Genomic DNA, 27,294 nt, shown 5'->3' with positions numbered 1-27,294 from the left:
TCCAGTGTTTCACCGTTTTTCAGTGGGTGACAGGTTTTTCATAAGTAGACCTAAGCCATGGGTAGGCTATTTCAAAATGTTGTTTTGGTTAAATAATACGAAATCAGGAATATGATCATGATACACCGTTTCTCCAGATTTGTTAAAAACCCATTGGCAACTACAAACCTGTAAATCTCGCGAGATTGTTCGAGAAACTAAATTCAGGGAACATGGCGACGTCTAATTTGCTAAAGGTAACAGGCACCGCAATTCAATACATTTAATCAGTCTTTGTTGCATTGTCAATGATATATTACTGTACATTGTTAAGCGCCCATGCCTGAAGATGGTCTTGCAATATAGGTAGGTGATATGAAGTCCTGTTTGTCTTGCAAGCATTGAAAGGACAGCTATTTACTCCTCCAAGTCACTGGCGTTAATAACGTTAGCCTGGTGCTAGCTAGCTGTGCCAGTTAGTGGCTAATACACACGTTAGCTAACTGGTTAACCAGCCAACTAACTGGCTGAGAAAGCATGATCATTTAACTTGGCATGACTGTCGTTCACTGAGTTGCTAGCTCACCTCACCAACGTATCGCCTTTTTCATGAAACACACTAAGTTAGCTTGCTAACAGTAGTTCGGTAGCCGGTATAACAATAACGGTAGATGGCTGGTTAGAAGATGCCCCAGTATCTGTACTTTATGCCGCGTTCAAGACAACTGGAAACTCGGAAAAAAATAACTCCAACGGTGCAAAAGCCATTTCAAAGGTCGTCCAACTCGGAAGATTACTCACGTCTTGATTAGACCTTGTTTTTTCCCTAGTTTCCAGTCTTCTTGAAAGCACCACAAGAGACGTCCACGTTGACTACGCCTATGACGTATCTCCTCTCTAATGCCCAGGAAGCTGGGATTCAAACTCCCATTAGGGATATCGGGATACCTAGTTGCACAACTGAATCTATTCAAACAAAATATGTCATCCGCATTTAACCCAACCCCTCTGAATCAGAGAGGTGTGAGGGGCTGCCTTAATCCAGGGCTTCCCAAACTGTTTCACTCAGGCTCCTGTTCCAGCATTGGGGAACATTAAGAAATCATAAAACCCTGATTGCAAGCTTTTAAATTATATCAAACTCAACCATTATTATTTTCCAGTGATAAAGACAAAGGATGTGTAATGGTATGGTAGAGTATGCAAAATGGATCAACTTTGAGCACCGCTATCTCCTGAATGTTGTGTCATTCAGGTCCAGTAAGTCACTGTCTGACCACTTCTACCATGGGCAAACATGTATGGAAAGTTAAATAAAAAGGGGTGTGACCAAAAGTTGCTTGAAATCAATTGGAACGATCCTATAGCTAGTCATGTCTGTATACTCACTGCATTGTTATTGTATCACTACACGTAACACTCCCTCACAGGTAAGCTGGCTGGCTATAGACAAAAACAGATGTTACAGGATTGAAGCACCTGGGTTGTTGTTATGGATAGAAACTATCCAGCACAAGCAATCCTGTTTTCTACTAATGGGCCTCAATCAGCCTGTCCTATGATATTGGAGAAATTAACCACCACCAGGCTTGTTTACTGCTGTTGTGTTCCTGCTAATGTTCAAATGGGCCCACTGCCTAGTTCCTAAACATTCAGCAACCACTGGGATGAATATCAATTGTATATCCATGATTTCCCATATCCTCCCTTCTCATCTCCTTTTCAAATCACATTGGAGCAGAAGCGCTGAGGTTCTTTCCCTCTGCTAAAATGTGTTTTGAGAAGGCGGCAAGGAGAGAGGATGCGAGGAATCAAGTAAATACAATTGAGGTTCACTCCTGATGTTGTCATAACTGCTATAGCCAGAGGTGACACTACTACCCTTCTCATTCTCACCAAGAACAAAGGCTCCCTCCAGTTTGAGGACAAGTGGGACTTGATGCGTCCCATCGTCCTCAAGCTGCTCCGCCAAGAGTCAGTCACCAAACAGCAGTGGTTCGACCTCTTCTCGTGAGTATGGCCACTCGTCCATGTGCTCTGTCATACTGAGGTTGTATTCATTAGTGTGCACACATTGAAAACCAGTGTTTCTTATTAGACAAGTCCAGGCATTCCCTCCCTGTTTTGGCCTATTCCGTTTGGTTCTTAGTGAATACGTTTTATTTATTTAACCTTTTATTTAATTAGGTAAGTCAGTTAAGAACAAATTCTAAGTTACAATGGCAGCCTAACCCGGACGATGCTGGGCCGATTGTGCGCCGCCCTATGGGACTCTCAGTCACAGCCGGTTGTGATACAGTCTGGATTTGATACCTCGAGAAAAGGCTGTCATTCTGTTTAACAGGCATTTCACATTAACGCCTGTCTGAACTGTTAAAGACCAACAAATGGATTAATTGATTGATCTCCTCCAATGCCCGCATCTGATCTCTTGGTTTCCATAGAGATGTCCATGCAGTATGCCTATGGGATGACAAGGGGCCGGCCAAGATTCACCAGGCACTGAAAGAGGACATCCTAGACTTCATCAAGCAAGCACAAGCAGTATGTATCAAATCACATTTTATTTGTCACATGTGCCGAATACGACAAAGGGGGGTTCAATGTAAATAGTCCGGTGGCCATTTGATTAATTGTTCAGCAGTCTTATGGCTTGGGGTAGAAGCTGTTAAGTAGCCTTTTGGACCTAGACTTGGCACTCCAGTACAGCTTGCCGTGCGGTAGGAGAGAGAACAGTCTATGACAGTCTGTGACTTGTCTTTGAAAAAATGTTGGGCTTTCCTCTGACACCGCCTAGTATAGAGGTCCTGGATTGCGGGAAGCTTGGCCCCGGTGATGTACTGGGCCTTACACACTACCCTCTGTAGCGCCTTACGGTCGGATGCCGAGCAGTTGCCATACCAGGCGATGATGCAACCGGTCAGGATGCTCTCAAGGGTGCTGTTGTAAATCCTTTTGGGGATCTGGGGACCCCTGCCAAATATTTTCAATCTCCTGCGGAACTTGAAACTCTCGACCCGCTCCACTGCCTGTCGATGTTAATAGGGCCCTGTTCGGCCCTCCTTTTCCTGTAATCCACGATCAGCTCCTTTGTCTTGCTCACATTGAGGTAAAGATTGTTGTCCTGGCACCACACTGCTAGGTCTCTGACAGGTCTCTGACCCAGCCTATAGGGACCACCTCCCTATAAACTGTCTCATCGTTGTCGGTGATCAGGCTTACCACTGATGTGTTGTCAGCAAACTTAATGATGGTGTTGGAGTTGTTTGGCCACTCAGTTGTGAGTGAACAGGGTGTACAGGAGGGGACTAAGCACGCACCCCCAAGGGGCCCCAGTGTTGAGGATCAGTCCAGGACCCAGTTGCAAAATATGTTTAGTCCCAGGGTCCTTAGCTTAGTGATGAGCTTTGTGGGCTCTATGGTGTTGAACGCTTAGCTGTAGTCAATGAACAGCATTCTCACATAGGTGTTCCTTTTGTCCAGGTGGGAAAGGACAGTGTGGAGTGCGATGGAGATTGCGTCATCTGTGGATCTGTTGGGGCGGTATGCGAATTGGAGTGGGTCCAAAAGATACATGGCGGTACTCACCTTCGCTTTCTTGGGCACAGGGACTATGGTGGTCTGCTTGAAACATGTAGGTATTACATACTCGGTCAGGGAGTGTTTTTGATCGCACAGTCGTCCTTGAACAGTTGGTGCTCTCTTGCATGCTTCAGTGTTGCTTGCCTCAAGGCGAGCATAAAATGCTTTTAGCTCGTCTGGTAGGCTTGTGTCACAGGGCAGATCGCGGCTGGTTTTCCCTTTGTAGTCTGTAATAGTTTACAAGCCCTACTACTAGTAACCGGAAGGTTGCAAGTTCGAATCCCCGAGCTGACAAGGTACAAATCTGTCGTTCTGCCCCTGAACAGGCAGTTAACCCACTGTTCATAGGCCGTCATTGAAAATAAGAATTTGTTCTTAACTGACTTGCCTAGTAAAATAAAGGTAAAAAAAAAAAAAAAACATCCAACGACTGTCAGAGCCGGTGCAGTAGAATTCAATCTTAGCCCTGTATTGACGCTTTGTCTGCTAAGGCCTGCTAAGTCTCGCTAGCATTGAAATGACTGCCATTTATTCCCTCACTGAGTACTACTAATGGCATCCGCACGCTTCCCAGCCGAAACAGTTCTGTAGAGTTGGTACATATATTATGACAACATTTTGTGAAATATTTGTTAGTTTTGGACTTCGTTGAGTTTTTTGGGGGGGGCTGTTCGGGGGCACATTTTTCCTGGAGGCAAGCCAAAGTTCGGAACCAAAGGCATCCTTTGTCGGTTATTGGTCAACAGTAGGGATGCTTCAATAAAGTCTTTGTCATCAAACAAGAGACGACTCATTTTCAAGCACATTTTTTCATTGAAAAATACTATACCAAACATCATAGTTAGATGTACATTTTGCGTGACTATGATATCCTCTGCAAAAACATCAAAGTGAATGACTGATTTATTAAGTTATCTTAGATTCATTCTATTTTGAGGATGTGTATACTGGCAACGGCATCTAAAAATGGACAAACAGTACTATTGTGCTTTTTTTCTTGTTTTTCAAGCAAATGTCTTTTAAGGGAGTATGCGAGCACACTTGTTCGGTTTGCCTAGCCAACTTCGGCTAGCCGCCAGCCGAAATGAGGCATGCTGACACCTTAACGATAGCTTGGAAGCAAGCTATCTGTGCCAGTCGGCCACCGCGTAACCAAGCACTCTACTAGCCTATCCCTGAGAACCTATATTTTCAACATCATAATGTCTATAACACTGCACTCAGTTGTTCTCTCCCCCTGCAACATGTTGAGTAACCAAGCAGACCGTCTATTACCCCCAGTTTTTCCAATGCCATAAAGTCCATAAGTGCCCTGCTCTCTCCACCACAGCGGGTGTTGAGCCACCAGGATGACACAGCGCTGCTGAATGCCTACATCGTTGAGTGGAGGAAGTTCTTCACTCAGTGTGACATCCTGCCCAAACCCTTCTGCCAGCTGGAGATTACGCTCATGGGCAAACAGGGCTGCAACAAGAAGTCTAACGTAGAGGACAGCATCGTACGGAAGGTGAGGGGCAGCAGCAGAATTTGGTTGTATTTACATTAATATAAGAGAATTTCTGGTTGACATGAGGAAATTATACTGCCTGTAAATTCAGTCTGTCCCTGCTCATATATCCATGCATCTCATTTCACTGCCCCTTCTGCTACCTTGTGGCTGTGGGCTGGTAACGGGCCTAGAAGGTAGCATCCGGAGGGTTGTCGGTTCTGAGATTGAGAGGGACAATATGTTGGGGTGTCAGCTGGCTACCGGAGGGTTGTTGTGATATCCATGTCATCTCCTGTCATTGTGCCCTTGAGCAAGGCACTAGATAAAACAAAAATATAAATGCAACATGTAAAGTGTTGGTCCCATGTTTCATGAGCTGAAATAAAATATCCCAGATATTTTCCATACACAAAAGCATATTTCTCTCAAATGTTGGGCAAAAATTGGTTTATATCCCTGTTACTGAGCATTTCTCCTTTGCCAAGATAATCCATCCACCTGACAGGTGTGGCATATCAAGAAGCTGATTGAGTCGTGATGGGAGGAGCAAAATGGAGTTGTGATCAGATTTGGCGACGGGAGGGCCTTGTAGACATTTAGAAAGGTTGGATAGCAGTGGTCCAATGTTTTACCAGCGCGAGTACTACAGTCAATGTGTTGGTAGAACTTTGATAATGTTTTCCTCAAATATGAAAGCAAATTTGAGGAAACGCTACCGAAGTTCTAACACCACATTGACTGTAGTACTCACGCTGGAAAAACATTGAATCACTGCTATTCAACTTTTCGAAATGCCAAGATTGTTTTGATCATGCGACTGGGATACATTCTGGGTAGCCTCTGAGAATAACATCAAATACACGGATACGGTGACTGAGTTCATCAGGAAGTGTATAGGAGATGTTGTACCCACTGTGACTATTAAAACCTACCCAAACCAGAAACTGTGGATAGATGGCAGCATTCGCGCAAAACTGAGTGCGAGTCACCGCATTTAACCATGACAAAGTGTCTGGGAATATGGCCGAATACAAACAGTGTAGTTATTCCCTTCATAAGGCAATCAAACAGGCAAAACGTCAGTACAGAGACAAAGTGGAGTTACTATTCAATGGCACAGACACGAGACGATATGGCAGGGTCTAGAAACAATCATGGATTACAAAGGGAAAACCAGTCACGTCTTGCTTCCGGACAAGCTAAACACCTTCTTCGCCCGCTTTGAGGATAACACAGTGCCACCGATGCTCCTTCTCTGTGGCTGACGTGAGTAAGACATTTAAGCGTGTTAACCCTCACAAGGCTCCCGGCCCAGACGGCATCCCTTGCCGCATCCTCAGAGCATGCACAGACCAGCTGGCTGGAGTGTTTACAGACATATTCAACTCTCCCTATCCCCGTCTGCTGTCCCCACTTGCTTCAAATGTAACTAAGAAAACAAAAGTAATTTAGTTCAGTTACCATCACCCCATAGCACTCACTTCTTTCATCATGAAGTGCTTTAAGGGGCTAGTTAAGGATCATATCACATCTACCTTACCTGACACCCTAGACCCACTTCAATTTGCTTACGGCCCCAATATATCCACAAACGATGCCATCGCTCTGCACACTGCCCTATCACATCTGGACAAGAGGAATACCTATGTAAGAACAAAACAAAGGAGATGATCGTGGACTTCAGGAAACAGCAGGTGGAGGACGCACCTCTCCACATCGACGGGACCGCAGTGGAGAAGGTGGAAAGCTTCAAGTTCCTCGGCGTACACATCACCAGCAAACTGAAATGGTCCACCCACACAGTGTTTCAACCTCAGGAGACTGAAGACATTTGGCTTGGCCCCTAAACCCTCACAAACTTTTACAGATGAGAGCATCCTGTCGGGCTGTAGCACTGCCTGGTACGGCAACTGCACCCCCCGCAACCGCAGTGCTCACCAGAGGGTGGTGTGATCTGGGAAACAAATCACCGGGGGCAAACTACCTACAACACCTAATGTCACAGGAAGGCCATAAGATCATCAAGGACATCAGCCATCCGAGCCACGGCCTGTTAACCCTCCTATCGTCAGAAGGCGAGGTCGGTACAGGTGCATCAAAGCGGGGACTGAGAGACTGAAAAACAGCTTATATCTCAAGGCCATTCTATTCTTCTGTATGTTATTCAATGCCATGCCGACATTGCTCGACTTAATATTTATATTTCTTAATTCCATTCTTTTACTTTTAGATTTGTGTGTATTGTTGTGAATTGTTAGATACTACTGTACTGTTGGAGCTAGGCGCACAAGCATTTCGCTACACATTTACATTACATTTAAGTCATTTAGCACCCGCAATAACATTTGCTAAATATGTGTATGTGACCAATACAATTTTATTTTATTTGAAAAGGACACTAAAATGTGCAGTTTAGTCACACAGCACAATAAGCTACCATTAACCACCTCCAAAGTCGTTTAAGAGAAATTGTCATTATGACCAACCGGCCTCCCAACCACAGACCACGTGTAAGTATGCCAGCCCAGGACCTCTATATCCGGCTTCTTCACCTCCAGCTACCCGGACAGCTGATGAAATTATGGGTTTTCACAACCAAAGAAATTCTACACAAACTGTCAGAAACCGTCTCACTGAAGCTTATCTGCGGGCTCGTCTTCCTCACCAGGGTCTTGACCTGACTGCAGTTCGGCATAGTAACAGACTTCAGTGGGCAAATGCTCACCTTTGATAGCCACTGGCACACTGGAGAAGTGTGCTCTTCATGGATGAATCCCGGTTTCAACTGTATCGGGCAACAAACACAATTGCATTTTATCGATATCAATTTGAATGCAGGGATAAAGTGACAAGATCCTGAGGCCCATTGTCATGCCGTTCATCCACTGCCATCACCTCATGATTCAGCATGATCATGTTGCAAGGATCTGTACAAAATGAAAATGTCCCAGTTTGTCCATGGCCTGCATACTCACCAAACATTTCACCCATTGAGCATGTTTGGGATGCTCTGGATCAACGTGTACAACAGCGTATTCCAGTTCCTGCCAATATCCAGCAACTTCACACAGCCATTGAAGAGTAGTGGGACAACATTCCACAGGCCACAATCAACAGCCTGATCAACTCTATGTGGACATGCGTCGTGCTGTATGAGGCAAATGGGGGTCACACGGACTGTTTTTCTGATAAATATAATAACACGTTTTTAAGGGAAGCTGTGACCAACCGATGCATATCTGTATTCCCAGTCATGGGAAAGCCATAGATTAGGGACTTGTGATTTTATTTAAATTGACTGATTTTCTTATATGCACTGTAAATCAGTAAAACCTTTGAAATTGTTGCATGTTTCTCGCATGGAATATCCTTCATTTCTAACTGACCCCAAACTTTTGAACGGTAGTGTATATATTTAACAATAAAGCCATGTTCTAATAATCTTCTGTGTCCTCAGCTCATGCTGGACACGTGGAACGAGTCCATCTTCTCCAACATCAAGAATAGGCTCCAGGACAGCGCCATGAAGCTGGTGCATGCCGAGCGCCTGGGGGAGGCCTTCGACTCTCAGCTGGTCATTGGTGTCAGGGAGTCTTATGGTGAGCAAAACAATACTGTCTCCTTTAGCTGGGATAGAAAGGTGCCTAATGAACACGACTGTGGTGTATGTATACAATACCAATGGATGATTTACCAAATCATGGTGCCAAATTGGATAGATATTTCATGTCGATATTGCTGTGAAGCCCCCAATGACATTGATGTGAGATGTACGTGAAAATGTGAGCTACTACAAGATAGTGTGAACGAGGGAAATGAACTCTTAACCCCCTTCCACAAAGATATCTATAATCCTCCTGGGTAGTGTTCATAACACACCAAATGGAAGAAAACGTACTGAAACCGGAAGGGACAAATTGGACTCATCCAATAAGAAATGCAAATTTGTTTTCTATTGCAAAACATTGCGTGCTGATAAACTTGGCCCCTGGGGACCTCCCTGTCTTCCCTCTGCAGTGAACCTGTGCTCAAACACGGATGACAAGTTGCAGATTTACAGAGAGAACTTTGAGAAGGCCTACATGGACTCCACCGAGAGGTTCTACAGAACACAGGCCCCCTCCTACCTGCAGCAGAACGGAGTTCAAAACTACATGAAATATGTGCGTATTACCAGGATTAGGGTTGTACAATTCCTATAACGTTTTGAAAATTCCCAGATTTTCCAGAAATGAATTTTTGGAAAACTTGGCAGTTTTTATAAAGTTACTGGAATTTTACCACCCAAAAGGATCCGCTGTCTCCGTGACAACCGCTCTCCTCTGTCAACATAATCACACGATAAGTTATAATTTGAATTCCAAATGGACGAGCCTAGTCCATACCCCTCAGGTGCTCATGTAGATTTGAAACGATTGCATAGGTGTAAGCCATATGGCGCAAATCCCAAACAGCCAATTGGAAGGCAATTTGAAGCAATAACCACACTGTTTAAACCTCTCTACTCCTTTCAGATCTATAGTGCCTGAGGTTTGATTTGGAATTCAGTGATGACAGTGGTCGAAAGAAATCGAAAACAATCTGTATGAGACAAATACTGTTCAGCAGGTTCTTTGTGATTTCTCAGTAGGCTGTAAAATTCTAGTACCATTCCCAAAATCCCAGGTTTTCCAGAAATTAGAATAAGCAGGAAATGTGGGAATCTTTCTACTGAGATGTCTGGAAAACCTGTTTGTCTGTAAGCTGGGCTATCCATCTGAGGTGAAACCAACATGTGTGTTCTAACAGGCAGACGCCAAGTTGAGAGAGGAGGAGAAACGGGCGCTGCGCTACTTGGAGACGAGACGGGAATGTAACTCTGTACAAGCAGTGAGTATTCTATATCGCCACCACTTCTGTGTGACTATTATGGGCTGTAGAAAGGTATGTATATAAAGCAGGGGAGCCCTCCCGTTCAGAGCAGGGCCATGTTCATTACAACACAAAACCTTTGAAACAGAGGTGCTGCTGTAACAATTTCACTGTTTCTGTTTCTACAGTTTTTACTGCTTTTATAACAAAAAAATACCCCAACCACCAAGGCGCATGGTCAAATTATGAAAACATCAGTAGCCTCAACATTACAATAGGCGCCAAGTGTGCTTCATAAATAGTGAAAATCACCACAAATGCAATAATGGCATTAAAATGAATGTGTCGATAGGACAGCAGTTGAAAATAGTCAATTATTGTCAGCTCGTGCTTACATGGTGTGTGTCTTCATGCAATGGCGTCAGTTGGAGGATGTCCACGTCACATAAACAATGAAAGCTGGTGAGTGTGTTGCTGCTGATGTTTTTTGCTTGATGTAGGGTTTGCTCTCTGTGATGATATTTTGTGCTGATAATCGGCCCTTAGCAATTTCACCGGCTTGTTCTATCCAAGCGGTGCCGTCCCTTCCTCTCTCCTGTCTCACCGTTTTCATTTTGGTGTTTGAACGGGCACCTGCTCAGTGTTCACATTCCTCGGCTTTTTGCGCTTAGTCCTCAGCGGTGTAGGTTGAGGCTCAGAATCAGAAGAATAATCATCAGAGATGTCATAATACACTGCTCAAAAAAAGAAAGAGAACACTAAAATAACACATCCTACATCTGAATGAATGAAATATTCTTATTAAATATTTTTTTCTTTACATAGTTGAATGTGCTGACAACAAAATCACACAAAATTTTTCAATGAAAATCAAATTTATCAACCCATGGAGGTCTGGATTTGGAGTCACAATCAAAATTAAAGTGTAAAACCACACTACAGGCTGATCCAACTTTGATGTAATGTCCTTAAAACAAGTCAAAATGAGGCTCAGTAGTGTGTGTGGCCTCCACGTGCCTGTATGACCTCCCTACAACGCCTGGGCATGCTCCTGATGAGGTGACAGATGGTCTCCTGAGGGATCTCCTCCCAGACCTGGACTAAATCATCCGCCAACTCCTGGACAGTCTGTGGTGCAACGTGGCGTTGGTGGATGGAGCGAGACATGATGTCCCAGATGTGCTCAATTGGATTCAGGTCTGGGGAACGGGCGGGCCAGTCCATAGCATCAATGCCTTCCTCTTGTAGGAACTGCTGACACACTCCAGCCACATGAGGTCTAGCATTGTCTTGCATTAGTAGGGACATAGGGCCAACAACACCAGCATATGGTCTCACAAGGGGTCTGAGGATCTCATCTCGGTACCTAATGGCAGTCAGGCTACCTCTGGCGAGCACATGGAGGGCTGTGCGGCCCCCCAAAGAAATGCCACCCCACACCATGACTGACCCACCGCAAAACCGGTCATGCTGGAGGATGTTGCAGGCAGCAGAACGTTCTCCACGGCGTCTCCAGACTCTGTCACGCCTGTCACATGTGCTCAGTGTGAACCTGCTTTCATCTGTGAAGAGCACAGGGCGCCAGTGGCGAATTTGCCAATCTTGGTGTTCTCTGGCAAATGCCAAACGTCCTGCACGGTGTTGGGCTGTAAGCACAACCCCCACCTGTGGACGTCGGGCCCTCATACCACCCTCATGGAGTCTGTTTCTGACCGTTTGAGCAGACACATGCACATTTGTGGCCTGCTGGAGGTCATTTTGCAGGGCTCTGGCAGTGCTCCTCCTGCTCCTCCTTGCACAAAGGCGGAGGTAGTGGTCCTGCTGCTGCGTTGTTGCCCTCCTACGGCCTCCTCCACGTCTCCTGATGTACTGGCCTGTCTCCTGGTAGTGCCTCCATGCTCTGGACACTACGCTGACAGACACAGCAAACCTTCTTGCCACAGCTCGCATTGATGTGCTATCCTGGATGAGCTGCTCTACCTGAGCCACTTGTGTGGGTTGTAGACTCCGTCTCATGCTACCACTTGAGTGAAAGCACCACCAGCATTCAAAAGTGGCCAAAACATCAGCCAGGAAGCATAGGAAATGAGAAGTGGTCTGTGGTCACCACCTGCAGAACCACTCCTTTATTGGGGGTGTCTTGCTAATTGCCTATAATTTCCACCTGTTGTCTATTCCATTTGCACAACAGCATGTGAAATGTATTGTCAATCAGTGTTGCTTCCTAAGTGGACAGCTTGATTTCACAGAAGTGTGATTGACTTGGAGTTAGATTGTGTTGTTTTAAGTGTTCCCTTTATTTTTTTGAGCAGTGTATATTTCTTCCCCATCACGAGTCGTTTTTATTCAGATCTTGTAGCAACTCTAACGCAGTATGTGCGTCCATTCATAAATGACACACTTTCTCACTATGTTCTCCCAAGTAGGCCAGAGTAGACTGAGACTGCTTGGATTCGGTGGACTGATAAAGGGTACATAATTAGAATATACCAGTACAATAGATTGGTCCGCTCTGTTCTTTATTCTCAATTGGGGATTACATAATTATGCATTGCTCGCTTCCCCTCGCTCTTCAACTCACCCTTTCTCCCCCATCATACTTTACTTAATTGATTTAATCTGTTATAGGTTTTCAATTAGTTCTGATATAGTTTAGGTTCAGTTTCTAGGCAATTGTCGGGGTAATTGTCAACTGGGCACCGCACCTTCAACTGTGGGGGGTTAACCATTAAAGTGACATTCCTTCCTAACGTATACTTCTGTTTGTAATGTTAAGATTCTAACAATGACCGTGTTATAGACTTATTTAGGAAAAGTCAAGAACGGAGGAGGGCATGGCTTTAAAAATGGCAGTGTAATAATTCCTTATGTTAAACCACTTTGTGTCATGCTGATATAAAAGTTATTTATAAATCAATTTTTTTATTTTTTATTATTGGTGATATGAGCGACCATGGTTTTTCTGTTTTCCTCCTCAGCTGATGGAGTGTTGCGTGAACGCCCTGGTGACGTCCTTTAAGGAGACCATCTTGGCCGAGTGTCCAGGCATGATCAAGCAAAATGAGACAGAGAGTGAGTACGGCCGGAGTGTTCCTGGCACCAAAGGCTCGGCCAGCTCAGGTTTGCAAACCGGGAAATAACCTTGCAGTCTTCCACTTCACTTCCTATTTCAATTTGTCCACATCAACCAACCAACCAACCTCTGTCTTTGCCCATTCTGTGTGTCAGTCAACATGTTGTCAACATTAACCCCCAAACAGCAGTGTCTGACCACAAACCCACTTTGTACTGTGTGTGTGTAACCAATAGTCTACCTATATGTGTGTCAGTATTAACCAATGTGTCTTTGTAGAACATGTCAGTTTTATGATGTTTTGCAGTAAAATCTGAATGTAGCTTTCTAACCCTGGCAGTATACCACCACTGTGATGTTTAGAACTTCTAGAGCTGATTTCCAGGAAACAGATTAAGCCTTGTCCTTGATTAAAAAGCATGTTCAATGGAGACTCAATCAATTGAACGGAAACCAACCCCTAAAGATGTATTTAAATACGGCCCCAAGCTCTGCTGCATACCCCTTGTTCTATTTATTTACTATAATCTAGAAGTAGAAAACGAGACTGAAATTGTTGCATTTATATTTTTGTTCAAAGATTTTACTGAAGTACAGTTCATATAAGGAAGTCAGTCAATTGTCATAAATCCGTTAGGCCGTAATCTACGGATTTCACAGATACCTTAGAAATCAACAAAGGTAGGGGCGTGGATCAGAAAACCAGTCAGTATCTGGTGTAACCACCATTTGCCTCATGCAGCACGAAACATCTCCTTACATAGAGTTAATGTAATGTTGTCCCACTCCTCTTCAATGCCTGTTTCGAAGTTGCTGGATATTGGCGGGAACTCGAACACAGCCGTGCACGTCGAACCAGAGCATCCCCAAGCTCAATGGTTGACATATCTGGTGAATATGCAAGCCATGGAAGAACTGGGACATTTTCACCTTCCAGGAATAGTGTACAGATCCTTGCAACATTGAGTCGTTCATTATCATGCTGAAACATGAAGTGATGGCAGGACATGACACGACAATGGGCCTCAGGTTCTTGTCACATACCTCCTGTGTATTCAAATTGCCATAGGTAAAATGCAATTATGTTCATTGTCCGTAGCTTATGCCTGTCCATACCATGTTCACAACGTTGACATCAGCACACCACTCGCCCACACAACGCCATACACGCTGTCTGCCATCTGCCCAGCACAATTGAACCCGGGATTCATCCATAATGAGCACACTTCTCCAGCGTGCCAGTGGCCATCGAAGGTGAGCATTTGCCCACTGAAGTCGTTTACAACGCCAAACTGCAGTCAGGTCAAGACCCTAGTGAGGACGACAAGCATGCAGATGAGCTTCCCTGAGACGTTTTCTGACAGAAATTATTTGATTTGCAAATGCACAGTTTAATCAGCTGTATGGGTGGCTGGTCTCGCAGGTGAAGAAGCCTGATGTGGAGGTCCTGGGCTGGCATGGTTACATGTGGTCTGCATTGGAGGCGGCTTATGGTAGAGGAACTAACATTAAATTCTCTGGCAACACCTCTGGTGGACATTCCTGCAGTCAGCATGCCAATTGCACGCTCCCTCAACTTGAGACCTCTGTGGCATTGTGTTGTGATAACTGCACCTTTTTAGTGGCCTACTATTGTTCCCAGCAAAAGTTGCACCTGTTTAATAATCATGCTGTTTAATCAGCTTCTTGATATGCCACACGTCAGGTGGCTTGATTATCATGGTGAAGGAGAAATGTTTACTAACAGGGATGTAAACAAATTGGTACACAAAATTTGAGAGAAATAAGCTTTTTGTGCAGATGGAACATTTCTGGTATCTTTTATTTCAGCTCATGAAACATGGGACCAACACTTTACATTTTGCACTTGTGTTTTTGTACAGTATAGAATCTATAGACTGTAGCTTACTTTGGACAGTGTTTGATTGTAGTTCTCCGCCTCCTAGAGCTCCACCTCATGTTCTCTTTGATGGACAAGGTGCCTAGTGGCATCGAACCCATGCTGAATGACCTAGAGGACCACATCATGTCTGCTGGGCTGGCCGACATGATGGCCTCCGCCGAGACCATCACTTCGGTGAGTGCTATACACACACACGCCCAAGCACACACACATACGGTCATGCTCACACACACAGACATGTTATACTAATAGAAATACATACAGCGCCTTCGGAAAGTATTCAGACCCCTTGACCTTTCCATGTTTGTTACGTTACAGGCTTATTCTAAAATTATATTGTTTTTGTCCCCTCATCAATCTACAGTCGTGGCCAAAAGTTTTGGGAATGACACAAATATTAATTTCCACAAAGTCTGCTGCTTCAGTGTCTTCGATATTTTGTCAGATGTTACTATGGAATACTGAAGTATAATTACAAGCATTTCATAAGTGTCAAAGACTTTTATTGACAATTACATGAAGTTGATGCAAAGAGTCAATATTTGCGGTGTTGATCCTTCTTTTTCAAGACCTCTGCAATCCGCCCTGGCATGCTGTCAATTAACTTCCGGGCCACATCCTGACTGATGGCAGCCCATTCTTGCATATTCAATGCTTGGAGTTTGTCAGAATGTGTGGGTTTTTGTTTGTCCACCCGCCTCTTGAGGATTGGCCACAAGTTCGGGATTAAGGTCTGGGGAGTTTCCTGGCCATAGACCCAAAATATCTATGTTTTGTTCCCCAAGCCACTTAGTTATCACCTTTGCCTTATGGAAAGGTGCTCCATCATGCTGGAAAAGGCATTGTTCGTCACCAAACTTTTCCTGGATGGTTGGGAGAAGTTGCTCTCGGAGGATGTGTTGGTACCATTCTTTTTTCATGGCTGTGTTCTTAGATAAAATTGTGAGTGAGCCCACTCCCTTGGCTGAGAAGCAACCCCACACATGAATGGTCTCAGGATGCTTTACTGTTGGCATGACACAGGACTGATGGTAGCGCTCACCTTGTCTTCTTCGAACAAGCTTTTTTCCGGATGCCCCAAACAATCGGAAAGGGGATTCATCAGAGAAAATGACTTTACCCCAGTCCTCAGCAGTCCAATCCCTTTACCTTTTGCAGAATATCAGTCTGTCCCTGATGTTTTTTCCCGGAGAGAAGTGGCTTCTTTGTTGCCCTTCTTGACACCAGGCCATCCTCCAAAGGTCTTTGCCTCACTCTGCGTGCAGATGCAATCACATCTGCCTGCTGCCATTCCTGAGCCAGCTCTGTACTGGTGGTGACCCGATCCCGCAGTTGAATCAACTTTAGGAGACGGTCCTGGCGCTTGCTGCACTTTCTTGGGCGCCCTGAAGCCTTCTTCACAACAATTGAACCGCTCTCCTTGAAGTTCTTGATGATCCGATAAATGGTTGATTTAGGTGCAATCTTACTGGCAGCAATATCCTTGCCTGTGAAGCCCTTTTTGTGCAAAGCACTGATGACGGCACGTATTTCCTTGCAGGTAACCATGGTTGACAGAGGAAGAACAATGATTCCACCCTCATTTTGAAGCTTCCAGTCTGTTATTCGAACTCAATCAGCATGACAGAGTAATCTCGTGCCTTGTCCTCGTCAACACTCACACCTGTGTTAACGAGAGAATCACTGACATGATGTCAGCTGGTCCTTTTTGTAGCAGGGCTGAAATGGGGTGGAAATGTTGTTGGGGGATTCAGTTCATTTGCATGGCAAAGAGGGACTTTGTAGTTAATTGCAATTCATCTGATCACTCTTCATAACATTCTGGAGTATATGCAAATTGCTATCATACAAACTGAGGCAGCAGACTTTGTGAAAATTAATATTTGTCAATCTCAACTTTTGGCCACGACTGTACACACAATACCCCATAATGACAAAGCAAAAATAAAAATGTTTGCAAATGTATATTTAAAATATTATATATACATGCATACATGCATGGATGCATGCATGGATGCATACACGCACAGTTCGTCGAAAGTTCACATACATACATTTAAACTCAGTTCCTGAGATTTTATCCTAGTAAAACTCCCCTGTCTTAGGTCAGTTAGGATCACCACTTTATTTTAAGAATGTAAAATTTCAGAATAATAAAAGTGAGGGTTTTTATTTCTTTCATCACATTCCCAGTGGGTCAAATGTTCACATACACTCAATTACTAGTTGGTAGCATTTGGCCTTTAAATTGTTTAACTTGGGTCAAATGTTTTGGGTAGCCTTCCAGAAGCTTCCCATAATAGGTTGGGTGAATTTTGGCCCATTCCTCCTGACAGAGCTGGTGTAACTGAGTCAGGTTTGTTGGCCTCCATGCTCGGATATGCTTTTTCAGATCTGCCCACAATATTTCTATGGGATTGAGGTCAGGGCCTTGTGATGGCCACTCCAAAAGCTTGACTTTGTTGTCATTAAGCCAACAACTTTGGAAGTATGCTTGGGGTCATTGTCCATTTCGAAGACCCATTTGCGACCAAGCTTTAACTTCCTGACTGATGTCTTGATGTTTCTTCAATATATCCAAATAATTTTCCTCCCTCATGATGCCATCTATTTTGTGAAGTGCACCAGTCCCTCCTGCAGAAAAGCACCCCCGCAATATAATGCTTCCACCACCATGCTTCACAGTTGGGATGGTGTTCTTTGGCTTGCAAGCCTCCCCCATTTTTCTACAAACATAACAATGGTCATTATGGCCAAACAGTTATATTTTTTGTTTCATCAGACCAGAGGACATTTCTCCTAAAAGTACGATCTTTGTCCCCATGTGCAGTTGCAAACCGTAGTCTGCCTTCTTGATGGTGGTTTTGGAGCAGTGTCTTCTGCCTTGCTGAGCGGCCTTTCAGGTTGTGTCTGTACGGGACTCGTTTTACTGTGGATATACAGTGCCTTGCGAAAGTATTCGGCCCCCTTGAACTTTGCGACCTTTTGCCACATTTCAGGCTTCAAACATAAAGATATAAAACTGTATTTGTATGTGAGGAATCAACAACAAGTGGGACACAATCATGAAGTGGAACGACATTTCTTGGATATTTCAAACTTTTTTAACAAATCAAAAACTGAAAAATTGGGCGTGCAAAATTATTCAGCCCCCTTAAGTTAATACTTTGTAGCGCCACCTTTTGCTGCGATTACAGCTGTAAGTCGCTTGGGGTATGTCTCTATCAGTTTTGCACATTGAGAGACTGAAATTTTTTCCCATTCCTCCTTGCAAAACAGCTCGAGCTCAGTGAGGTTGGATGGAGAGCATTTGTGAACAGCAGTTTGGCTGCACAAAATAGATGTCTGAACCGACTTGCCAAAACTATAGTTTGTTAACAAGAAATGTGTGGAGTGGTTGAATAGTTTTAATGTGTATGTAAACACATATACTTCGTCTGTATATATATTATAACATCTCTTCTCACATTTACGTAAGTGTTCAGACCCTTTACTCAGTACTTTGTACTCAGTACTTTACTCAGTACTTTTCGTTGCACTTATTTGAAATGGGTATATCAATTACTTTTGAGTATTATGTCATTTGTATGTCACTGGCCTGAACTACAGTCCAATGTACATGGCGACAACTCAATATTAGGAAGGTGTTCTTTTCAACCGTCCTGATAGAAAATGATATAGGGTCTGTTTCTTAGAAAAATAAGTTGAAATTGAAAAAGTTTGGAATTCACACATTGGTTGATTTGCAAATGCACAGTTCTGTCTATGGCTTTATTTAGTTTTTTTTTGCCTACTTGAAATGTATTTTGAAAATATATATTTATATATAGAAATGTATTTTGACAACAGTTTTATTTTCATACATTCTTTAGGGTATTTTATAACAAGATATATTTTGATCTATCGTTTCCCATCTCTACAGTCATTCAATTTTTTCTTCAAATAAGGTCTTGTTTGGGGGTGGAACTCATTAGAATAATACCTAGCATGCTTTGCAAGTTTTCATTTTTACATTAGCATTTTGGTCATTTAGCATCCAGAGCGACTTAGTCAGCACATTTTAAGTAGATAAACAACCACATAAAACCGCAAATAAATCTATTTTGTTACAGAGAATATTGTTGAGGTTAAGGGGGTACTTGCAAAAGTATTTTATTTTGATACATTGGTCTTTAGGATATTTTTTTGTAATTATATTTAGTCATCTTTGCTTTCTCTGTATATGACTTTTGTATTGTATTTACTGAAAGAAGGTATAATCTCTGTCTGTGTGTGTTTAGGACTCTGAGAAGTACGTGGAGCAGCTCCTCACCCTGTTCAACAGCTTCAGTAAACTGGTGAAGGATGCCTTTCAGGATGACCCTCGCTTCCTCACAGCCAGGGACAAGGTCAGCACAACGTTTGTCCAACATTGGTCCAACATTAGCAATGAAGCCCAATGTTCTGTCAACATTTGTCAAATATTGACACAATGTTGTCAGGTAATATATGCACAGTATATGCACGTGGTTGTCACTGTATAACCTAACCAATGTTTTTTTTCTTCAGGCTTACAAAGCAGTTGTGAACGACGCTACCATTTTTAAATTAGAACTACCGCTGAAGCAGAAAGGGTAAGAGAAGCTCTGTGTCCTACTGTATGCCTTCATTTCTTCACTGAATTAAAGATGGATTCCTGCACACAGTTGAAAGTTTTAGTGACGTTGCACTTGATAAAACTGCGGCTGGGTGATCTTTTAGTTTTTTCACAACTTAAATAAAAAAAGTCTACTTCTGAATTGTTAATTGCTTCATTAGTTAATGAGTGAACGTGTGTGTTTACAACACTGCTCTACTTCCTCTGTGCTGTCTGACTGTCAGGGTGGGTCTGAAGACCCAGCCGGAGTCAAAGTGTCCAGAACTGCTGGCCAACTACTGTGACATGCTGCTGAGGAAAACCCCGCTCAGCAAGAAACTCACCTCCGAGGAGATCGAGGCCAAGCTCAAGGAAGTGGTACGTGGATGGGAGGAGTGTGTGTGTGTAATGATATGCAAGCTTTCCACATGGCTACAGCAACACTTCGATGCATTAACACAGATTACATTGTACACTTCCTTCGGAAAGTATTCAGACTCCTTAACATTTTGTTACGTTACAGCCTTATTCTAGAATGTACGAAATCTGTATTTGGGGAGTTTCTCACATTCTTCTCTGCAGATTCTCTCAAGCTCTGTCAGGTTGGATGGGGTGCGTTGTTGCACAGCTATTTTCAGGTTTCTACGGGGATGTTCGATTGGGTTCAAGTCCGGGCTCTGACTGGGCCACTCAAGGACATTCAGAGACTTGTCGCGAAGCCACTCCTGCGTTGTCTTTGCTGTGTGCTTAAGGTCATTGTCCTGTTGGAAGGTGAACTTTCGGCCCAGTCTGAGAACCTGTTCCAGAGCGCTCAGGACTTCATCAAGGATCTCTCTGTACTTTGCTCCGTTCATCTTTGCCTTGATCCTGACTAGTCTCCCAGTCCTTGCCGCTAAAAAACATCCCCACAGCATGATGCTGCCACCACCATGCTTCACCGTAGGGGTGGTGCCAGGTTTCTTCCAGACGTGACGCTTGGCATTCAGGCCAAATAATTCAATCTTGTTTTCATCGGACCAGAGAATCTTGTTTCTCATGGTGTGAGAGTCTTTAGGTGCCCTTTGGCAGATCAGTGCCTTGAAACAATCCTGTCTCGGAGCTCTACGGACAATTCCTACGACCTCATGGCTTGATTTTTGCTGTGACATGCACTGTCAACTGTGGGACCTTTTTATATAGACAGGTGTGTGCCTTTCCAAATCACTTTTTAGAGTAAGGCTGTAATGGTACAAAATGTGTCAAGTCAAGTGGTCTGAATACTTTCCGAAGGCACTTTATGACGTACATCATTGTCTGTTTTTGTTTGTCAAAAGTACATCTAAAGTCAACAATTTCACGTGACTTTATCTGTGAGAGAACTGACCATATGTTTTTTTTGTCAGACAAACATCATCCCTTGTCATTCATGCAGCAACAGATGACGCCCATTAAAAAAAAAAACATTTGTCTCCAGTTTCGGACACAAAATTAGTGTATATCTGGCCTTAGGTTGACGAGAGCGTCAATCATGTTGCTTCACCTATCCACTTTTTTCAGATCTGCAAACACTTAAACGTTTGTTCTTTGGACGGGACAATCTTAGCTGGGTCGTGTTCATTAGACCCCAAACAGAAGAAAATGGACTGAAACAGGGAGGGACTACTTAAACTTGTCCAATAAAAAACACTTGTTTTCCGTTGCAAAGCATTTTTCTACGTTGTGCAGTAATGAATACCCTGATTGCACAGTGGTGTTCTGTGTGTGTGTGTGTGTGTGTTATCCTGCAGTTGCTGGTGTTGAAGTACGTGCAGAACAAAGACGTGTTCATGCGCTACCACAAAGCCCATCTGACGCGACGCCTCATCCTGGACATCTCCGCCGACAGCGAAATTGAGGAGAACATGGTGGAGTGGCTCAGGGTATGAGTGAACGTGTGTGTTTACAACACTGCTCTACTTCCTCTGTGCTGTCTGTCTGTCAGGGTGGGTCTGAAGACCCAGCCGGAGTCAAAGTGTCCAGAACTGCTGGCCAACTACTGTGACATGCTGCTGTGTGTGTGATTGACTAGCTACAATTACACCACTTCTCCAATTACCTCTAACCTTGCTTACAGGAGGTAGGCATGCCCGCGGACTACGTGAATAAGCTGGCCCGGATGTTCCAGGACATCAAGGTGTCCGATGATCTCAACCAGAACTTCAAAGAGTGTCACAAACACAACAAGCTGGCCCTATCAGGTAAACCAGGTAGCTGTACCTAATATAATTTACCTAATATAATATATATGTCATTTAGCAGACACTTTTATCCAAAACAACTTACAGCGGTGAATGCATAAATGTTCGTATTGCTGGCCCTAGCTGGAATCGAACCCGTGTACCTGTACGTTTGGGTGTTTGGTGTAGGTGACTGGATTAGACCTAGTGAAAAGTAATACAAATGCTATTGATACAGTCCTGTTTGGGATTCTGCTTTGAGTTTGCACTTTTGGGACTATTCCACTGACTCCGTTGTACCAGAAAAAAGCACAGCTCAAGTACTTAAAAGTGTATATTATAGAATGAAACAGGAAACTAGAATGGACATACACTTTTTAGCAATTTGCCAAAAAATGACGGCCATCTTAGTCAGTTGTTTCATTCTAGAAACAAATATATTGTTTAAAACAATTATTGTTGTTATACTAGTATATTATATATCTCTATGGTTTATATATTAGACATAATGGATTTGAACTCGGGTGTATTTCCTTTCTCCCCCTTCCTTCCCCTCTTGTGCAGCGGACTCTGTCAACATCAAGATCCTGAATGCCGGGGCGTGGTCTCGAAGCTCAGAGAAGGTGTTTGTGTCACTGCCCACTGAACTGGAGGATCTCATCCCCGAGGTGGAGGACTTCTACAAGAAGAACCACAGCGGCAGGAAACTGCACTGGCACCACCTCATGTCCAATGGCATTGTGAGTGTAGAGTATGTAGCAGACACACTCCTCTCTGTCCAGACCCTAGAGATCCTATATTTCATTCTATGTTCTCTGTGTAATTCTATCCAGATCACCTTTAAGAACGAGGTGGGACAGTACGACCTGGAGGTGACCACCTTCCAGCTGGCAGTGCTTTTTGCCTGGAACCAGAGGCCCCGGGAGAGGATCAGCTTTGAGAACCTCAAGCTGGCCACGGAGCTGCCTGACGCTGAGCTCCGACGCACCCTATGGGTAAGGCACGGTGTCAATGGATAGATAGAGGTCAAAGGGTTAGCTTTCGCAAGGATTAAAGATGCAAGATTCCTCTAACATTCCCAAAATTACCATGTTTTCCCAAAATCTTAGTTAAAGGAATTCCATATTTGTTGCTTGATTCCTGCAATATTCCAACTAGGTTTGCTGGAATACCTGGGAAGGTTACGAGAAAAAAACATCTGCTAACCACAGCGTTTTATTGATTTGATATGTAACAAACACTAAAGAAAAAAGGAATCTCCGCACACTCAGGATCAATGCACAATTTAAAATGTACTCTATATACACAAAGGTATGTGGACACCCCTTCAAATTAGTGGATTTGACTATTTCTGCCACACCCCTTTTGCCCTGCTAGAGCTGCCCGGTCAACTGTAAGTGCTGTTATTGTGAAATGGAAACATATAGGAGCAACAAAAGCTCAGCCGCAAAGTGGTAGGCCACACAATCTCACAGGACAGGACCGCAGAGTGCTGAAGCGCATATCGTCTATCCTCATTTGACCGCACTACTGAGTTCCAAACTGCCACTGGAAGCAAAGTCGGCACAATAACTGTTCGTCGGGAGCTTCATAAAATGGGTTTCCATGACCGAGTAGCTGCACACAAGCCTAAGATCAACATGTGCAATGCCAAGCGTTGGCTAGAGTGGTGTGAAGCTCGCCGCCATTGGTCTCTGGAGCTGTGAAAACGCATTCTCTGGAATGATGAATCACGCTTCACCATCTGGCAGTCTGAAGGACGAATCTGGGTTCGGTGGATACAAGGAGAACGCTATCTGCCTTAATCCATAGGGCCAACTGTAAGGTTTGGTGGAGGAGGTATAATGGCCTGCGGCTGTTTTTCATGGTTCGGGCTAGGCCCCTTAATTCCGGTGAAGGGACATCTTAATGCTACAGCATACAATGACATTCCAGATGATTCTGTGCTTCCAGCTTTGCGGCAACAGTTTTGGGAAGGCCCTTTCCTGTTTCTTCAGCATGACAATGCCCCTGTGAACAAAGTGGAGTCCATACAGAATTGTTTTGTCGACCGGTGTGGAAGAACTTGACTGGCCTGCACAGAGCCCTGACCTCAACCCCATCGAACACCTTTGGGATGAATTGGAACACCAACTGCGAGCCAGGCCTAATCGCTCAACATCAGTGCCTGACCTCACTAATGCTCTTGTGGCTGAATGGAAGCAAGTCCCCGCAGAAATGTAAGAACATCTAGTGGAAAGCCTTCCCAGAAGAGTAGAGGCTGTTTTTAGCAGTAAAGGGGAGACCAACTCCATATTAATGCCCATGATTTTGGAATGAGATGTTTGACAAGCAGGCGTCCACATACATTTGGTAATGTAGTGTATTGAGCTTTTGGTCATCAGACCATCAGAGCAGAAATAAACACAATGACAGAGGCAACACATAGGCAACGTGTGTCAAAGCAATCAGACATGATGAGCAACACCTGTGTACAAAAACAAACACCAGGAGATATTTTATTGTTTTAGTATATATTTTTTACATTTTCTTTAAATAAAATGTTTACATAATGCATAAACACTTAACATGTGTTAATACCAGGAGAAGCCTCAAACGAAACATATTAGAGCATGACCCTCATGTCTAAATCCTCATTAAGCCCTGATGGATGTGAAGTGCCAAGCATATAAATCCAAAAGAGTTCCCTTTGGTACAGCTTTTTCTCAGTGTTCCCTCTGGGTGAATGTTACTTTTCAATACCCTGAAAATGTAAAGAGGAGACCATGTGAACATGTATTGAAGTGGCAGGCAACAGGGTAATATTCATCATTATGCCTTATGTACACTAATTCTTTGCTTAAGGCACCTAGAGGTTTCCCATATTCAACAAACACACCCTGAAGCTCCTCTGCAGATTCCATATGACCATAACTATTAGTACTTTTTAAAAGCATTTTTCATCGACTGTTAACTGCTATCTCAACCTCCTAAACTCCTCACAGCTAATTTGTTTTTATTTTTTTATTACACATTTAAGTGTACTGACTAGTCTCTCCTCCATACCTTATTTCTCTTTCCTTTTCCTCCAGTCCCTGGTAGCGTTCCCCAAGCTAAAGCGGCAGGTGTTGTTCTACGACCCCGTGGTGGGCTCGCCCAAAGACTTTGCCGAGGGCACACTTTTCTACGTCAACCAGGAGTTCTCACTAATGTAAGTGTTGGCTAATATAAGTGTTCACTAATCTCTGTGTGACAGGCTGGGGTTTGCAACCAGGCTTTCCACCGCCACGTCAAAGATTACTCTTTGGGCTGGCTTTACTTATCTTGCAGGTTGTCATGTATTTTGTACGTGGCACAAAAATGACACTAGTTCCAGCTCTAAATAGTGTGTCTGTGTCCAGAAAAAACTCCAAGGTCCAAAAGAGGGGGAAGATCAACCTGATTGGCCGACTTCAGCTCACCACGGAGCGAATGAGGGAGGAGGAGAACGAGGGAATTGTCCAGCTCAGGATATTGAGAACACAGGTACTATATAAGGGCTTCCTATTGACAGATCATCATTGCAAATAAGAATTTGGGGATTTCTGACGTCCTCCCTCCTCGTCTTCTTCTCAGTGCACATTGGGGCAGAAGATCTGAGGTTTCGCCCCTTGCTCTTCTCCAATGCATTTAGAGGAGGCAAGGAGGGTTAAATTCAGTTGAAATTCACTCTCTCTCCCTTGTCACGCCCTTTCCAGGAGGCCATCATCCAGATCATGAAGATGAGGAAGAGGATCACCAATGCCCAGCTGCAGACGGAGCTGGTGGAGATCCTCAAAAACATGTTCCTACCCCAGAAGAAAATGATCAAGGAGCAGATGGAGTGGCTCATCGAGCACAAGTACATCAAGCGCGACGAGACTGATCTCAACACCTTCCTCTACATGGCGTAGCGGCGTTGACGACGTTTAATTGTGGTGACAACGTGTGACTTTGGGGGTTCCTCATCAGGCCTGATGGACAATAGAATATTTTTAGGCCCGACCCTCTTTGGGAAAAAAATATCTTTGGTTTGTGAGGGTTCAAGCCTGATGGACAATAGAATATTTCCAGGCTGACCTCCCTTTAATAAACAAATGATCTGTTGCATGGGGAAATGCAGACTTGATTTATGACAGAGTTACAGAAATGTTTAAAAGGAGGAGTTTGTGTGGGGAAATTAAAGGGTAAGAAAGAAAATGAGTTTGAGCTTCTCAGCGGGAGTCGACACCCACTGAGTTTTCAGTTGTCGTTTTTGGCTAGAAGGCATTTCCTAGTCTGTAGACGGGACATGGTTGGTGGTTGTGAAAGGTCTGTTGCAATGCGTCGTCCTCCCTGTCAAACCACGCCCCCTCTCCCACCCCATCCATGAACACCCCACCACAATTGGAGTAACATTGGTTGGTGTTGGGTATCTCTAACGACATGACAAGAAATAGGAAAAGCGTTAGAAGAAGCTCCGTTTCCCTCCATATCTAAAGTCCTAGTTTTGAGCCAGGCCAACACTATTCACCGGACCTCTTCAACAGAACGAGTTGTGTCCCCTGGCAGCTGTCTGAGCCAAGCTGTCGGCCATGTTTTTTGTGGCCACTGGTGGTGACAAACAAAGCACTAAAGACAATTACTCTCTGCTGTCACATATGCGATGCCGTTCTTGGACATTCAGGGTTGGTTTCCCAGGGCCAGACTAAGACTAGTCCTGGGTCTAAAAAATATTTCTCAATCGATTATCTCCATTGAATGTGCACTTTAGTCCAGAACGAGGCTTATCCTGTGTCTGGGAAATCTTCTCAACAGTATGTTATATTTCAGAAACTGTTTTCCCAAAAGAGACGGACTGTGGGCTATTAGTTCCCAGTTCCAAATCGACCCCAAGCATTCTACCCATGGGAACTTGTCTTTCAAATTCTGACAACATCTGATAAGTGCACACGATAGACTTGATGGAGCTCTATCAGAAAGCAAGGTGGAGTAGTCACCATATTGGTGGTCGCTCATATTCAATCTCTTCAGATCTACAGGAAGAGTTTAAGCATAGCTGTTAACGGTCGGTTTAGAATTAGGCCAATGTCACCTTTTCCAGATCTTTACCCCTCATCTCTGCAGGCTGCCTGAGCTAAGCCTCTGGGGGAAGAGGGGTTGTGTGTATTATATGGTAATAACTAGCTCTGGTCCAGAGCGTTTAAGTACGGCTCACTAATGCTGAACTTGCATGGCATTAGCAAGTCGCACGTAAACACCCTGGACCAGAGCTAGGTAATAGCCAGAACTATATATAAAGATCTGTTTATATATAACCGTATCTTTATACATGGCTCTGATGGTAACTACTACAATACAGAGCTAAAGGAGTGTACATAAAGATGTTGATGATTAAATAAACATTTATTATAAAACGTTGTATGAACCTTGTTAATCGATCCTGGGCTACTTCCCAAAGCAGGATAAACTTTCAGATAACTTTTAATTTTCTGGCATATGCTAGCAACTGTCCATTGTTGCTGTGTGGCACTGACTAATTCTGATTCCACCGCTGTCCACTTGAGTGGTGCTGAATCTCTGATTTGCAGAGGTTGCAGCTGGTTAGTAAAGAAAGCTGATGTTAAGTGC

At 43.9% G+C, this 27,294-nt stretch overlaps 1 protein-coding gene across 7 annotated transcripts; it reads left to right on the top strand.

Annotated features, from left to right (window-relative positions):
- On the top strand, positions 1 to 27,085 carry LOC135550864 (cullin-5-like). Of its 7 annotated transcripts, none has more exons than XM_064982041.1 (19): positions 1 to 236; positions 1,880 to 1,989; positions 2,424 to 2,523; positions 4,892 to 5,068; positions 8,508 to 8,649; positions 9,068 to 9,213; positions 9,839 to 9,919; positions 12,880 to 13,021; positions 14,921 to 15,051; positions 19,158 to 19,265; positions 19,426 to 19,490; positions 19,738 to 19,870; positions 21,259 to 21,390; positions 21,585 to 21,717; positions 22,252 to 22,427; positions 22,521 to 22,682; positions 24,759 to 24,877; positions 25,068 to 25,191; positions 25,404 to 27,085. In XM_064982041.1, exons 1-19 carry the CDS (start codon positions 213 to 215, stop codon positions 25,596 to 25,598), a joined length of 2,400 nt encoding a protein of 799 aa, XP_064838113.1. In that variant the 5' UTR covers positions 1 to 212; the 3' UTR covers positions 25,599 to 27,085. The 7 variants fall into 7 exon arrangements, with proteins under 7 accessions (XP_064838113.1, XP_064838110.1, XP_064838115.1 ...); XM_064982038.1 differs by having other exon boundaries at positions 19,726 to 19,870; XM_064982043.1 differs by having other exon boundaries at positions 2 to 236; positions 12,880 to 12,973; positions 19,726 to 19,870.
- Positions 27,086 to 27,294: the final 209 nt, after the last annotated feature.

This window comes from Oncorhynchus masou, chromosome 12 (genome assembly GCF_036934945.1).
Source record: "Oncorhynchus masou masou isolate Uvic2021 chromosome 12, UVic_Omas_1.1, whole genome shotgun sequence".
NCBI lineage: Eukaryota > Metazoa > Chordata > Actinopteri > Salmoniformes > Salmonidae > Oncorhynchus > Oncorhynchus masou.
This window is presented reverse-complemented; position numbering and strand designations above follow the sequence as displayed.

Excerpts from the sequence above, each read along its gene's own strand:
- LOC135550864 (XM_064982038.1), top strand. The coding sequence starts at position 213 with ATGGCGACGTCTAATTTGCTAAAG. Across the intron at positions 5,069-8,507 it reads AGGACAGCATCGTACGGAAG|CTCATGCTGGACACGTGGAA; the intron begins GTGAGGGGCAGC and ends CTGTGTCCTCAG. Across the intron at positions 13,022-14,920 it reads CAAAGGCTCGGCCAGCTCAG|AGCTCCACCTCATGTTCTCT; the intron begins GTTTGCAAACCG and ends TCCGCCTCCTAG.